Source organism: Malus sylvestris, chromosome 9 (genome assembly GCF_916048215.2).
Source record: "Malus sylvestris chromosome 9, drMalSylv7.2, whole genome shotgun sequence".
Lineage (NCBI taxonomy): Eukaryota > Viridiplantae > Streptophyta > Magnoliopsida > Rosales > Rosaceae > Malus > Malus sylvestris.
This window is the reverse complement of record NC_062268.1, coordinates 9,992,908-10,006,992: the sequence shown is the minus strand read 5'-3', so window position 1 is coordinate 10,006,992 and position 14,085 is coordinate 9,992,908. Positions and strand designations below refer to the sequence as shown.

Here is a 14,085-nt window from a genome sequence, read left to right as displayed (position 1 = left end):
TGTGTTCATTTCCTATTAGTGACACATCATTTAGTTAAGGACAAGGATTGTCTGCCCTTCCACTTCCGGTGCTCTCCCATGCCCTCTTGTTTGTGTAATCACGATTAAGCCACGTCAACATTTTATATTACTATTCATTTTTGTCTTATTATCTCTATAAAAAAACAATATACAATGTTGACGTGGCTTAACCGTGACCACACAAAACAAGAGGGCACCGGAAGTGGGAGGGCAGACAATCCTTGTCCGTTAATCTTCTTAGCATCACCCTTTTATATTTAAAAAGGAAAAAAATTTATTCTTATAAGGAATGCAATGAGATTTTAAAATGCTAAAAAGATCTATTTTCTAAATATAGAACATTATTACACAATATTAGATGGCAAAATTTTTGGGGGCCCTCCAAATTTGGTGACACACCCCGATCGAGATCAAGGCATGCTGCCCGTCACGTGAAAGTGACGTAGCCATGTGCACAGTGCGGAAGTGATAAAGATAACAGATATACGAATAATTAAAAAATCACATTTCTAGAGTGCATTACTAACATGAAGTGATAGAAGTTAGTTACAGCCGTAAACACTCCTAATCAGAGCATAGAAAGTCTAGGTGCAGTCCAGTAAGACAAGTACTAGTTACACAATACCAGAAATGTCCTACTATTATTCAAATAAGTCAGAACTGCCGACGATCCCAAGCCACCAATAGTAAGCTTACTTAGAACCTGGAGGGGCGCAAAAACAGAAAACGTGAGTGGGCAAAAACAATTGTTTTACAAAATCATTTTCTTTATCAACATATCTAACCCCTCGCTGTAAAACATGTACAATTTTTCCCAGAATCAGAATATAAGCATATGCATAATATATATACACACACACACACACACACACACACATACATATATATGAATTCATCTCGATTAAATTCATGCTTCACATAATCATAATAATATGTATGCCATGCCAAGATATAACAAAGTAAGCCAATCAGGTAAGAGTAATTTCATATAAATATAACATGCTAGCCGGAACCCCTGTGGTAATCTGTACGGCTGAATTCATAACTCAAAAGTCAATCTAGTCGGAGTCACTACAATGACCTATACGGCAATAAACTGCACATAAGTCGGAACCCTTAAAAGGGTATGTATGACAGAATTGGGTGAAATATAATTATGCTCAATTCTATTCTCTCATAATAGCTGGGCAATAATTCGCTAGTCACCTATGAGTCGGAACCATAAATAAGGTCTGTACGACAAGATTGTGCACTTAAGTTGGATCCAATATGAGCATGTAGTGCGGGAGGTGATGTAAATAAACAAGCATGTACTTCATATCTCTGGCTAAATCACAATCACACTAGGTGCAATTTTATGAGCTCAACATTATTAAATTACATATCACATCGTCGATGATTCACATACTCAAACATAACTTACCTGAACTTACATGTGCCTCCACAACACCACATTTATATATATATGCAACCATGGAATGCATATTCATAATATAAAAGCATTTGGCATATTATTTCAAAGCATACTTTCCTTAAAATGCATTTCTGGGAAATATATTAAGTATATAAATATATACTGAAAACAAAAGCCCACTCACTGATATATCGACGGGTCGTAACCCCCGAGTCGCCCCTGGATACGCTCGTCCTCGGGTTAAGTCTTACCTATATGCGAATTAACTATAAAAACGTTATTTTAAAGCACATAGACAAAACTAGCTAATAACTTCTCATACATTGCTCAATTTTGGTATTTGAATATACCAACGTGACCTACACAACCTCACGAACATCGTGATATTTTTAGATAAATTTTTTTGTGGCTCACGCGTCGGGGAGGGCACGGCCTCACGCGCCCACACTCGCATCACCTTCAACCTCCAGACGCCGGAACTGTGTCACCGGCGCCGGATTCTGGGCTGACCTGTAACTGCCTTTTTCTCGCTCGTTTTTGCACCATTTTTCATGAAATTTGAACCATTGGAAAGCTAACAACATGAAGAACATGAACATACTAATTTAAAGTTCTAAAAGTCATGAAATCTCACAGGAGAATTCCAAGAAAACCGGCCAAACTTCGTCCACACGATCCCAACGTCTAAATCCTTCCAACGAAGCACTCCGAGCCTCCTTAGAACCTCCTTAAGCTTCCTATGGTCTTGAAATTCCATAAAAATCAACATTTTACGTGAGCATGAATAGTACCTCAAATCGGGGTTATGGTTTCGACGTGAAAACAATGGAGTTCTCACCTGAAATGTGTATCCCAAGACTCGTATGCTCCTCACGAACACAATGGTGGTCTTAGAATCCTCAATCTGTCACGATTCAACGGGTTTTGGGTTTGAGTCCGTACAGGAGAGAAGAGAGAGAGAGGAAGTCTAAGATATAGAGAGAGAACACGGGAGGGGAGAGAGAGAAGGTTATGGGTGTGTGTGTGGTCCTAAAGTCACCCATCACAACTAACAATTTTCTTACTTCCAATTGGGTCCAAAATAATAGGGGCTGAACACATTAGCCCTCAACCACACATAGCCCCACGATGTCAAAACCCTCAAGGGCTTTTTTGTCTTTTCACACCCACGATAATAATAATGTATATTTCCAGGACGGGCTGTGACATTTGGGGTCATGTACGATTACACATTTCGCTCCCCCTCAACGCCCCATTTGATGCAAATACTCAATACATTTTTATCACTGTGATAAAGAACCACTTATCTATCACTGTTAAAATTGATTAAATTGAATGTGAGCAGTTGAATTTAAAAATGAATCTAGCTGGCCATTTCATCAGCCGGCATTGGACTGGCCTATGGAATTTTGGAAGTGCATCGAGCCTCTTGTATACGTGTAGGCTTCTCATTTGTAAATTTCACTGTGTTATCTCCTTAGCCACCACATAAGGTTCAAAACTCAGATTCCCCCATTCGATCCACAAACTCCTTTTTCTTTGTCTTCAACTCCAAACATTCAATTCTTATAATTGGAGGGTCCACAGCCTACTCTATAGTCCAAGTCAAATTAATATATTTTGGCAACTTGTTATTAGTCTTAAAGATATTGTAGAAGTTTTGATTTTATGATCAACACAGTCACATAGTATTATAATTTAGTAAATATATCATAGTATATATGTTTAATTTTTAATATTATATTACAAATTTATGACATATTAGCCATGCGGTTCACTCATATTACAATACTAAATAATAACACCGTGTAATGATGCGGGCGTTAAGATGAATCTGAAACTCATCGACCTTGTGCCCTTCTTTCAAATACGACAACTCCTCATTTTTTCTCAATATATCTATACATATTAAATTTACATTATCCAGTTAGGCTAATACCATACCACATCGGGCATTGCATATCTCAAGTTGGCCAGCTTCTTTCTCCAACATCTATTGGAAGTCTGAAAAAAAACCACAAAAACCGAAGTTTGTGTTCCACAAAAGGCAGGAAAACAAGGGTCAATGAGCCAAGCAATGAGGCCACCAACCGCAGCCCTTTACCTCCTCTCCTTCCTTCTCTCCTCTCTAGTACTCCATACCCCCACCTTTGCCATAAAAAAGGTAAGCATGCACTCTCGTCTCCCTCCATTAAAAACTGCAACAACAAAAAAGCAAAGTATAGCTTCCTTTGCATTTTACTAGTACTTGTGATGATTTTTCTTTTTTTTTTTGGGGGTTCTTTCTACTGTTTCTGCAGTCATATGTGGTATACCTGGGATCACACTCACATCCCCCAAACTTGTCAGAACTTGAACTAAACCAAGTCACAGACAATCACCATGAGTTTCTTGGTTCCTTCTTGGGCAGGTACTTAAACACATATTTCCAACTAAAATACATAAACACCGTCTTTCGCCGATCAAATGTTTGAGCTTTTTCTGCAAAAATGCAGCCATGAAGTTGCAAAAGAATCCATGTTTTACTCATACACAAGGCACATCAATGGCTTTGCTGCTACACTAGAAGAAGAAGAGGCAGCTCAGATTGCTAGTGAGAATTTTATTTCTGCTATTTCTTTTTTTCCTAAGTTTTCTTTTTGTTTTTCTTTCTCCTCAGTTTTCTCTTTTCTTATGCTGCCATTGAAACACTGTAGAGCATCCAAAGGTAGTCTCAGTATTCTTGAACCAGGGAAGAAAATTACACACAACTCGATCGTGGGATTTCTTGGGACTTGAGCAAGATGGTGTTGTTACACCCAATTCAATCTGGAAGAAGGCAAGATACGGTGAAGATTCAATCATAGGAAACCTTGATACTGGTAAGTTTTTCTTGTTCTTTGTGTGTGTTTTTTTTTTTTTAAATTTTAAATCAAATTTCTTCACTACCAAGTCATATTCATGCACTAAAATATTTTAGAAAAAGCATCAATCAGCTCATGCCATGTGCCCAATAGTTTTGATAACTTCTAAGTCATATTCACGCACCAAAATATTTTAGAAAAAAGCATCAATCAGCTCATGCCATATGCCCAATAGTTTGATCTGGATCGTTGAATCGTTTATTGGTTATTGTCACTCATTTCAATAATAGTACTTTTCAAAATACAATGTTCAAAAATTGATTTTCATGTTTTTGTAACCATTAGTTTCGTGCTGACATATTTGACCAATTTACTCTCCACTAATACACGTACATGTATATGACAAAACATTAGGGAGGCAATTCCTTCTAAAACTAATTATTAGCTAGTTTTGTTAATTTTGCATGTGGTGACTGTGGTATCCGGTTTATACAAAGTGTTAGGATTTTACTCTTACGTTGTTGGTTTAAAATTTTTCTCTAGGTGGACTTAACTTTACAATGTATTATGAATAATGTGGTTCAAATTTGTCTTTGGCGAGAATCGAGCTTAAAATCTCTCACTTATAAGTGAAGAGGAACACCATTAGAGCGTAGTATCGAATAGCAATATAATTATTTTTTAAACAAAGCTAGTTTGTATTGTGTAAGGCTTCCCTCAAGACGGCTTAACTCTAATTTATGGTCTTTTTGTAGTTTTGCTATTTTGGACCACCATTAATATAATTTTAAGAGCTTGTGCAATTGTATTTATTTTCACTCGTAGACAATGATTTCGATATCAATTTATTTTCACATTAATATAATTATGGTCATTTTTGTAAACATATTGTGTATAAAAACTAGCTAAACTCTTAGCATTTGCCTAGCTCCCTCTTAATTTATTAACGTATCGTTTTTCATAATTAAGTACCCAAAAACCCCTATATATAGGAGAAATTTTTCGGTGTTTTCAAAATACGAGACAATACAACACATGTGATTATATAATTGGAATGTAGTTTTTATTTAAGACTCTCTTCGATTGTATAATAATATGGTGTATCGCTCCATATTCCGGGTTCATTGAAAAATCTTCCTATTTATAGTCAGAGACTTTCAAATTTCTCATTTGAAGAGGAAAAAAACCCTAGACTTGCATTCGATTGTCCTTATTGCAATATTGGTACGTTTTTTTAACTGGATTTTAAAAATATTTCACACAAAAAAAGAGTTTCGATTGTTTTGTAAGGAGCATTGGTAACCCTAGTGTTCTTGAATGGGGTTGTAGGCGCATGGCCAGAATCCAAGAGCTTTAGTGATGAAGGGTATGGACCGATTCCATCCAAGTGGAAAGGAATCTGCCAAAATGAGACAGATTCTGAATTTCACTGCAATAGGTACCCACTATTACTTTCTGTTTCGTTTTCTACGAATGAGAATCCTCTCCTGATCCTCTTTATGAGGATTTTAGAGATCATTAATTCTTGTCTTATCATCATATATTGTGCGGTCTGCTTTTTTTATGTGTTATTTATATTTAATTATAAATAAAATATTTAAAATGATTTTTGATCGCACAATGTACGATGAACGGATACAATTTGAGGATCTCCAGATTCTCACAAAGAGGATCCGGAGAGAATCCTCATTCCTTTTCTACAACATTAAGAATCAAATGTTAAAAAAGTATCTAGGTATAAGTTAAACAAGATACGCTTGTTGATACAAATGTGATTTAGGTACTTTAGTGTGTCAATGTCTCTTGCATTCGAGCTTAAATTCCTATCTCATAAAAATAAAATATATATTTATTGTTAAATCCGCGTGTTAAAATTGGAAAAAAAAAAGAAGAAAAAAAAAAGAGGCCAAGAGATATTCTTCTTTGTTCTGTGTAATCAGTCCCAGTTTTATCCAAACTTGGATGGTCCAATCCAACCAAGGTTATCCCCTTTAGCAGTGGAGTAAATGGCATCTATAAAGCAGGATTCGTACGAAACTTTCTCATAAAGTGGCGGCCATTCTTATTCTAGAAGGATCCGGCTTCTGTGTCCTCCTAATTCCATACACTCTTATTATTTTTTATTTTGTGTGATTACGGTTAAGCCACGTTAACATTTTATATTGATTTTTTATAGAGATAATAAGACAAAAAAAAAATAGTGATATAAAATGTTGATATGACTTAACCGGGACCGCACAAATAAGAGGGGATAAGAATGTATGAAAACTAGGAGGGCAGAGAAGCCAGGTACATTCTAGAAACCTAGAACTGTAAATAAAATGAGATGCATGTAATTAGATTATAATTTGATACGTATTTTGTTAATTATTTTCACATTTGAAAACTACATCTAAATTTCTAATCAATTATCTTATTTAAAAGTTTACCAAATCCCGCACTAGCATGTAGTCTTGTGAAACTCGTTTAGAGGAGGTCTCTAATGGTTAGCTCAATTACTATGATGTAGTTTTATTGTGGCATAGGGGATTATAAAAATCTTTGTGAATATTCTTTTAAGAAAACTAAAGAAAATAGTTTGAAAACTTTGAGTTTTAACGATAAGAACAAAATAAAGGGTAAAATGAATAGTACTAAGATTGACTTTTTAGTGTTAAAATGTGGTTTTTTGTTAAAGTGAACAGTACCTAAGTTTTTCGTTAAAGTTCCCATTCTTTTATTGGTCGTAGGAAAATAGGTAGTGTTATTCACATACCTCTTTTATCTCTCACATATCTTTGTTAATTTTATCTATTAATTTTTTATAATTCATTCGATCCACCAAAAATTGAAAGAAATGTGTGAGAGATAAAACTAAATGTGTGGGTAACACCACCTTCCTTGAAAAAGACATCTTGTCTAGGACAATTAATTAACCAAGCTATTGTCGTCAAACTCTTTGTCCAAAGCTATTATAGTCAAATACTTTATAAAAAATCCAACTTCTAGTCACTATTCTATTACACTCTTTCACGGAAACACATCTGGTCTCTTTCCACCTAATCATCTTCATCAAATAATCTGAACTCTTAAAATTTAATCCAACAACTAAACATATGGGCCCACTTTAAAAGTTATAATAACTTTAGTTGTTGGATCAAATTTCAAGGACCCAGATTGTTTAATGAAGAGGATTAGATGGAAGAAATCCAGAGATGATCCTTTTTCCTCTTTCATTGCTTGTAGTCCAAAGAAAGACAGTAAAAGAAAACATATACATTATAAGAGTAATGTTAGATACACTAAATTTGCAAACTAAATGATGTATCATCAATAGGAAATAAGTACGTTAATTAACACTTAAGTAATAATCTCATCATCCACTTTTACGTTATTTAGTTTACAAAATTTAGCTCCTACATTTAGTCTCCCTAATATTATCTATATTATACAACGATTTCTTTAGATTAAACAAACAAATTATGTTTCAATAATGGGAGAAGCACTCTTTTTCCCTATTTGTAAGCGGTGAGCAAGTTGGTGAAGCACTCTTTTTCCTCTCTTTTGGAGGTTTTTAATGAGATTTCCCTTTGCTCCCCCAAAACTCTTGTACTCTATTTGTTTAACGGTATGCAAATTTCAGTTATGATAAAAAAATAATAATAATGGGAGAGAAGACAGGTCCTGAACATGACTGTTGTCCTGATGTAGTTTATGATCTGCATGTCTGCAGTAGTCCTCAGTTCATCTAAAATGCCCTAGTAAGTGTATTTTGCTGGCAATTCACTATTAATCAATACTGGTATATTCTTTAGCAGTTCATTATTAATCTACTGATATAGTCCTTAATTTCATTACTTATACATACAAATGGGTGTGATATTTTATGCAAAAATATCGATGTTATTAGTGGTGGAATCATTCATAGTAAGTTACATTTTATCTATAAAACTTTGCGATGGGGGATTTTATATTCTTCAAGACTTCAACATATTTGTCATATTGTAAATTAAGGGTGGTAACTTTGTAACTCATTTGGTAACAAACTTTTTGGCATGAAAGGAAGCTTATTGGAGCACGATACTTCAACAAGGGCTATGCTGCAGCTGCTGGTCCCCTCAACTCCTCCTTCGATTCGCCGCGTGACAACGATGGCCATGGCTCCCACACCTTGTCAACCGCTGGTGGCAATTTTGTAACCGGTGCGAGCGTGTTCGGCTTTGGAAATGGAACAGCAAAGGGTGGATCACCAAAAGCCAGGGTTGCAGCCTATAAGGTGTGCTGGTCTCCAGTGAATGGAAGTGAGTGCTTTCATGCAGATATATTGGCTGCATTTGATGTGGCCATCCATGACGGTGTTGATGTGTTGTCCGTTTCACTGGGTGGAGATCCTACTACATTCTTCAGTGACAGTGTTTCAATTGGTGCTTTTCATGCTGTTAAGCATGGCATTGTTGTGGTTTGCTCAGCGGGAAATTCTGGTCCGGCTGAAGGTACTGTCTTGAATATATCACCGTGGCAGATCACAGTCGGCGCCAGTACTATGGATAGGGAGTTTCCGAGTTATGTCACCCTCGGCAACTGGAAGCACCTCAAGGTTACTTAAAGTCCATTTCCCGACTAATGATTTTAACACTCCTCGTTTAGTCTTTGTACTTCACCTGTGAGCAGAAACAATAAATTATAAAATATTCAATTCGGAGTGCAGATAGACAGAAAAGGAGTGCCAAAATCATTAGCCGTCCCTTTTTATGGTATACATAATAAGACATGTTAGGGTGTTTTATGGGAACTTATGTTATATATCCTGCAAAGCTACTCAAATCCATAGTAACTTTTATCTACTTTGTTCTGAAGGGACAAAGCTTATCGTCTAGTGCCTTGCAGAGCAAGAAATTTTACCAACTTATTAGTGCTGCGGATGCCAAAGCAGCTAATGCATCAGCTAAAGAAGCGTAAGGATAGGCAACATCAATCTTCCGATTTTCATTATACTAAAATTATATTAAAGTTCTTAGTAATCTGCTTATATGATGCTGCAGTCTGCTATGCAAGGCCGGCACGCTTGATCCTAAAAAAGTGAAGGGAAAGATCTTGGCCTGCCTGCGAGGGGACAACGCAAGAGTGGACAAGGGTGAGCAAGCCTTACTGGCTGGCGCTGTGGGAATGATTCTTGCTAACAATGCTATTAACGGGAACGAAATTATTTCTGATCCACATGTCCTCCCTGCTTCACATATCAATTTCACCGACGGCATCCTTGTCTTTGCTTATATCAATTCAACTAAGTAAGATGGATGAAGTACCTCCAAATTGCCTGTTTTAAACTGCGTCTGTTTCATATGTTAGGGTGCTTCACTGCAGTGTCAGCAATATCAAGTTTTTGGTAAAATTACTAGTTGAGAAACTTGCATATTTTGACAGGTCTCCGCGGGCTTACATAAAGCGTGCAATAACGGAACTGGGAACAAAGCCATCTCCATTCATGGCAGCATTTTCATCAAAGGGACCCAACACCATTACACCAGGCATCCTTAAGGTTTTTTTATTAGCAAACACAATTTCTGTTCATTAAACAGACTCCACATATTTTTGCTGATTTCGTTAAGTATTCAGTAAATGTTGTTGTACATTAATTCAGCCTGATATCACTGCACCTGGAGTGAGTGTCATAGCAGCCTACACGAAAGCACAAGGGCCAACAAATCAAATGTTTGACAAACGGCGAATTCCATTCAACTCAGTGTCAGGCACTTCAATGTCATGTCCACATATTTCCGGCATTTGTGGCCTTCTTAAAACCCTCTATCCTCATTGGAGTCCTGCAGCCATTAAATCTGCAATCATGACCACCGGTAAGAAGTCCCTACGCACAGTCATTTATGTATTCGCTTCACATTAACGTCTGTCAAGAGACCATTACTCGTCTTTCTGATATTTTCTTTCAAATCCTGTGTTACACAGCGATAACACGAGATAACAGCATGGAACCATTGCTCAATGCTTCTTTCTATGAGGCAACACCATTTAGTTACGGCGCAGGACATGTTAACCCAAACAGTGCTATGGATCCTGGATTGGTATACGATTTATCCCATAACGATTACTTGAACTTCCTGTGCGCAATGGGCTACAACGAAACAGAAATGGAAATGTTTTCAGAGGATACGTATGAGTGCCCCAAACCAGCTATTAGTCCCACTAACCTCAACTACCCCTCAATCACTGTCCCTAAACTCTCTGGATCCCTTGAGGTGACTAGAACAGTGAAAAATGTTGGCTCTCCAGGAACATATAAGGCGAATATCCAAAGCCCGGATGGGGTATCGATTTCTGTCGAGCCAAAGAAGTTGAAGTTCATGAAAATTGGTGAAGAGAAGAGCTTTAAGGTACTCCTGCAAGTTAAAGAAGCAAACCAAGCTAAAAACTATGTGTTTGGGAAGTTGATATGGTCAGATGGTAAACACTATGTGAGGAGTCCAATTGTAGTCAAAGCGTCCTAAGCTAGAAGTAGGCAAATTGCTTCAGCTTATTTTACTTCACCTCAATTTGTTCCACGTTCTTGTGCACTAAGCTAATGATTTACAAAAAATTATTTTCAATGAAAATTAAGATCAACTGATCATTTATATATGACTACTAATGTTATTACTCATTTGAATTTCTGTTGAACGGAATCAGTGTTTTAAAAAACATGGCTCGGGGTGCGCCTAGCCAGCTTTGGAGGCGGGGCGTTGGTGGAAACGCCTCTGCCCAGTGGGAGAAGGCTTAAACTCACATAAACGTGGTCGAGGTGCGCTTAGGGTTTAAGGTACGCTGAAGTTATAAACAGAGAAAAAGAGTTTCTCTCTCCAACTCCCACAGGACAAAGTCAAAGACCAACTCTAACTTTTTTTTTTTGGGTGTAATTGTTACCCATTCAGATTGCGCCACCTAGCATTTTAATTAACAAAGAGCAATAAATATGGAACATTGCAACATGCTGATTAATTAGCAACACTATGGGTTGGTATAACTATCAAATTAAATAACTTCTCGTGAGGCGACACAACACATTTCATGGACAACAATGTAAGTGGAAAATCCACCCTTCATCATGGTACCATCGACGTCGAGACGGTTGTAAATGTAAACAAGTCCTTCACATTAAACTTAAAGGATGTCGTTACAATAATCACAACTTCTGCATGAATTAATATGAGTTCCAACTCCGACATGATCACCAACTTTGAATCCGGGAACATTATTCGGACCTACCTCGGCAATCTCATGTCTATAATTTGTACATTAATCAGTAGTTAATTAAGAATTAATCATATGATAAAAATAAAATCATGAGTTAATGGATGAACATATATCCGTGCCCAGGCACTAGAGGGTAGGTGGCATCTCCATCTTTGTTCCTTGTCCAAACCACTTCAGCATAGCAAACTCCAACAACAACAACAACAACAAAGCCTTTTCCCACTAAGTGGGGTCAGCTATATGAATCCTAGAACGCCATTGCGCTCGGTTTTGTGTCATGTCCTCCGTTAGATCCAAGTACTCAAGTCTTTTCTTAGGGTCTCTTCCAAAGCTTTCCTAGGTCTTCCTCTACCCCTTCGGCCCTGAACCTCTGTCCCGTAGTCACATTTTCGAACCGGAGCGTCAGTAGGCCTTCTTTGCACATGTCCAAACCACCGGAACCGATTTTCTCTCATATTTCCTTCAATTTTGGCTACTCCTACTTTACCTCGGATATCCTCATTCCCAATCTTATCCTTTATCGTGTGCTCATACATCCCACAAAGCATCCTCATCTCCGCTACACCCATTTTGTGTACGTGTTGATGCTTCACCGCCCAACATTCTGTGCCATACAACATCGCTGGCCTTATTGCCGTCCTATAAAATTTTCCCTTGAGCTTCAGTGGCCTACGACGGTCACACAACACGCCGGATGCACTCTTACACTTCATCCATCCAGCTTGTATTCTATGGTTGAGATCTCCATCTAATTCTCCGTTCTCTTGCAAGATAGATCCTAGGTAGCGAAAACGGTCACTTTTTGTGATCTTCGCTAGATTGCTCCGGTCATTAGTGTGGATAAGTATATAAATGGATAGAGATAGGAAAGCAAACACAAGATGTACGTGGTTCACCCAGATTGGCTACGTTCACGGAATAGAGGAGTTCTCATTAATTGTGAAGGGTTTACACAAGTACATAGGTTCAAGCTCTCCTTTAGTGAGTACAAGTGAATGATTTAGTACAAATGACATTAGGAAATATTGTGGGAGAATGATCTCGTAACCACGAAACTTCTAAGTACCGGAGTGTGGTATCGTCTTGACTTGTCTTATCTGTCTCATAGGTAGATGTGGCATCTTCTCTGGAAGTACTCTTCCTCCATCCAGGGGTGGTATCTGTAACTGGTGGAGATGCACAAGGTAATGTATCAATTTCACTTGAAGCTTACTTATAGTTTCAAGCTTGGTCAAGCGCGATACAAACCATGTAGTAGGAGTCCCCCAAGTCGCCGGGCTAGGGGATTTGCTGAAAGATGTGACAGACAAGGTAAGCAATCAGAGCTCCGGCTGATTGTTCACATTCTCCCTATCTTGCAGGCAGCATGAAGGATAAAGAGAAGAAAAATGAGAAGAGATGATATGGGATACTTTTGCTTTTGAAGAAGTAACTTTCCACAGGCTTATTCTTGAACCGGGCTGAAGGGTTTTCTAGTTTCCTCCAGAGTATAAGGCCGACTGAAGAATTTGAGGGTCAAAACAAGTCCATCAAATCTAGAGTATGTTCGACCCTGCTGATATGGGATACTTTTGCTTTTGACAGAGTAGTGGATGTATCGGCACGTGTGCTGTTACGCTTGTCTCCACATGCTTCCTTGTATCCTTCTCACTTGCCCTATCTGTTCCTCAGGCATATGCGGTATCTTCCCTGGAAGCATAAGATGTTGAAGATGAGTACTCGAGAGCAATGCCAGGTAAGTAATCAGGTAAGGGGTTCCAGGCAGTCAGTTCCTGGCTGGAAGCTTGATTCCAAGTGCTGACTGATTGCTCTCTTTCTCCTTGTCTTGCAGGTAAGAACAAGGCCAAAGGAAAAGACAGGGAAAAAGCATGATCTGGGATACTCTTGCTTTTAACCCTGATGATATGAGATATTCTTGCTCTAGTATAGCTTGTTTACAGAGGTATTATCGGGGGGAAAGAAAGCTGAATATTTCGAAAGACTTCGTTGGGAGTGCCCTCTCAGATAAGAGAAAGGGTTGAGCATTTTTGCAGGTCTGCCTGTCCGTTAGGGATGGAGGTCGACATATATAGGAGTCTCCCTAACATCAAGTAATAATGCTATTCCTTTACCCTGCTTGGTCATAGCACGGTAGTGGGAGCTGCCAGCTTCACATGTTTTAACTCTGTCAGAGCACTTTGAAAAAGTGGTTTGTGGTATCTGGAAAGCTGATGTTGCGCTCCATTCTTGCACTTCTAAGATCTTGATTTGTCAGACCTCTTCTCTCTTCAACACCTTTGAAAATGTCTGGCCCCTCCAACCGTCGTTTTGACTTGAACCTTGTTGAAGAGGCAGCCCCGCATTCTCCAGACAATATATGGCGCACATCCTTCGTCTCCCCTACTGGTCCTCTTACCGTTGGGGATTCCGTGATGAAGAATGATATGACCACTGCGGTAGTGGCCAGGAACCTTCTCACTCCAAAAGATAACAGACTACTTTCCAAACGGTCTGATGAGTTGGCTGTTAAGGATTCTCTGGCTCTCAGTGTTCAGTGTGCAGGTTCTGTGTCTAATATGGCCCAACGCCTATTTGCTCGAACCC

General features: G+C 38.2%; 1 protein-coding gene and 1 long non-coding RNA gene across 4 annotated transcripts; one reads left to right on the top strand and one right to left on the bottom strand.

The window, feature by feature from the left end:
* Nucleotides 1-451: 451 nt before the first annotated feature.
* Nucleotides 452-2,383, bottom strand: LOC126634071 (uncharacterized). Of its 2 annotated transcripts, none has more exons than XR_007627187.1 (4): nt 2,274-2,383; nt 2,070-2,179; nt 1,620-1,701; nt 452-724 (listed from the first exon to the last, which is right to left on the bottom strand). It is a non-coding gene; the product is annotated as an uncharacterized LOC126634071 (long non-coding RNA). The 2 variants fall into 2 exon arrangements; XR_007627186.1 differs by having other exon boundaries at nt 1,620-1,686.
* A 947-nt stretch (nt 2,384-3,330) lies between these two features.
* LOC126582079 (subtilisin-like protease SBT5.3) lies at nt 3,331-10,890 on the top strand. Of its 2 annotated transcripts, XM_050246072.1 has the most exons (11): nt 3,331-3,599; nt 3,736-3,845; nt 3,931-4,028; nt 4,132-4,296; nt 5,608-5,716; nt 8,320-8,854; nt 9,115-9,212; nt 9,300-9,545; nt 9,682-9,796; nt 9,899-10,112; nt 10,222-10,890. In XM_050246072.1, the coding sequence occupies exons 1-11, from the start codon at nt 3,501-3,503 to the stop codon at nt 10,758-10,760; spliced, it is 2,328 nt and encodes a 775-aa protein (XP_050102029.1). In that variant the 5' UTR covers nt 3,331-3,500; the 3' UTR covers nt 10,761-10,890. The 2 variants fall into 2 exon arrangements, with proteins under 2 accessions (XP_050102029.1, XP_050102031.1); XM_050246074.1 differs by lacking the exon at nt 3,736-3,845 and having other exon boundaries at nt 3,477-3,599; nt 3,846-4,028.
* The last annotated feature ends 3,195 nt before the right edge of the window (nt 10,891-14,085 follow it).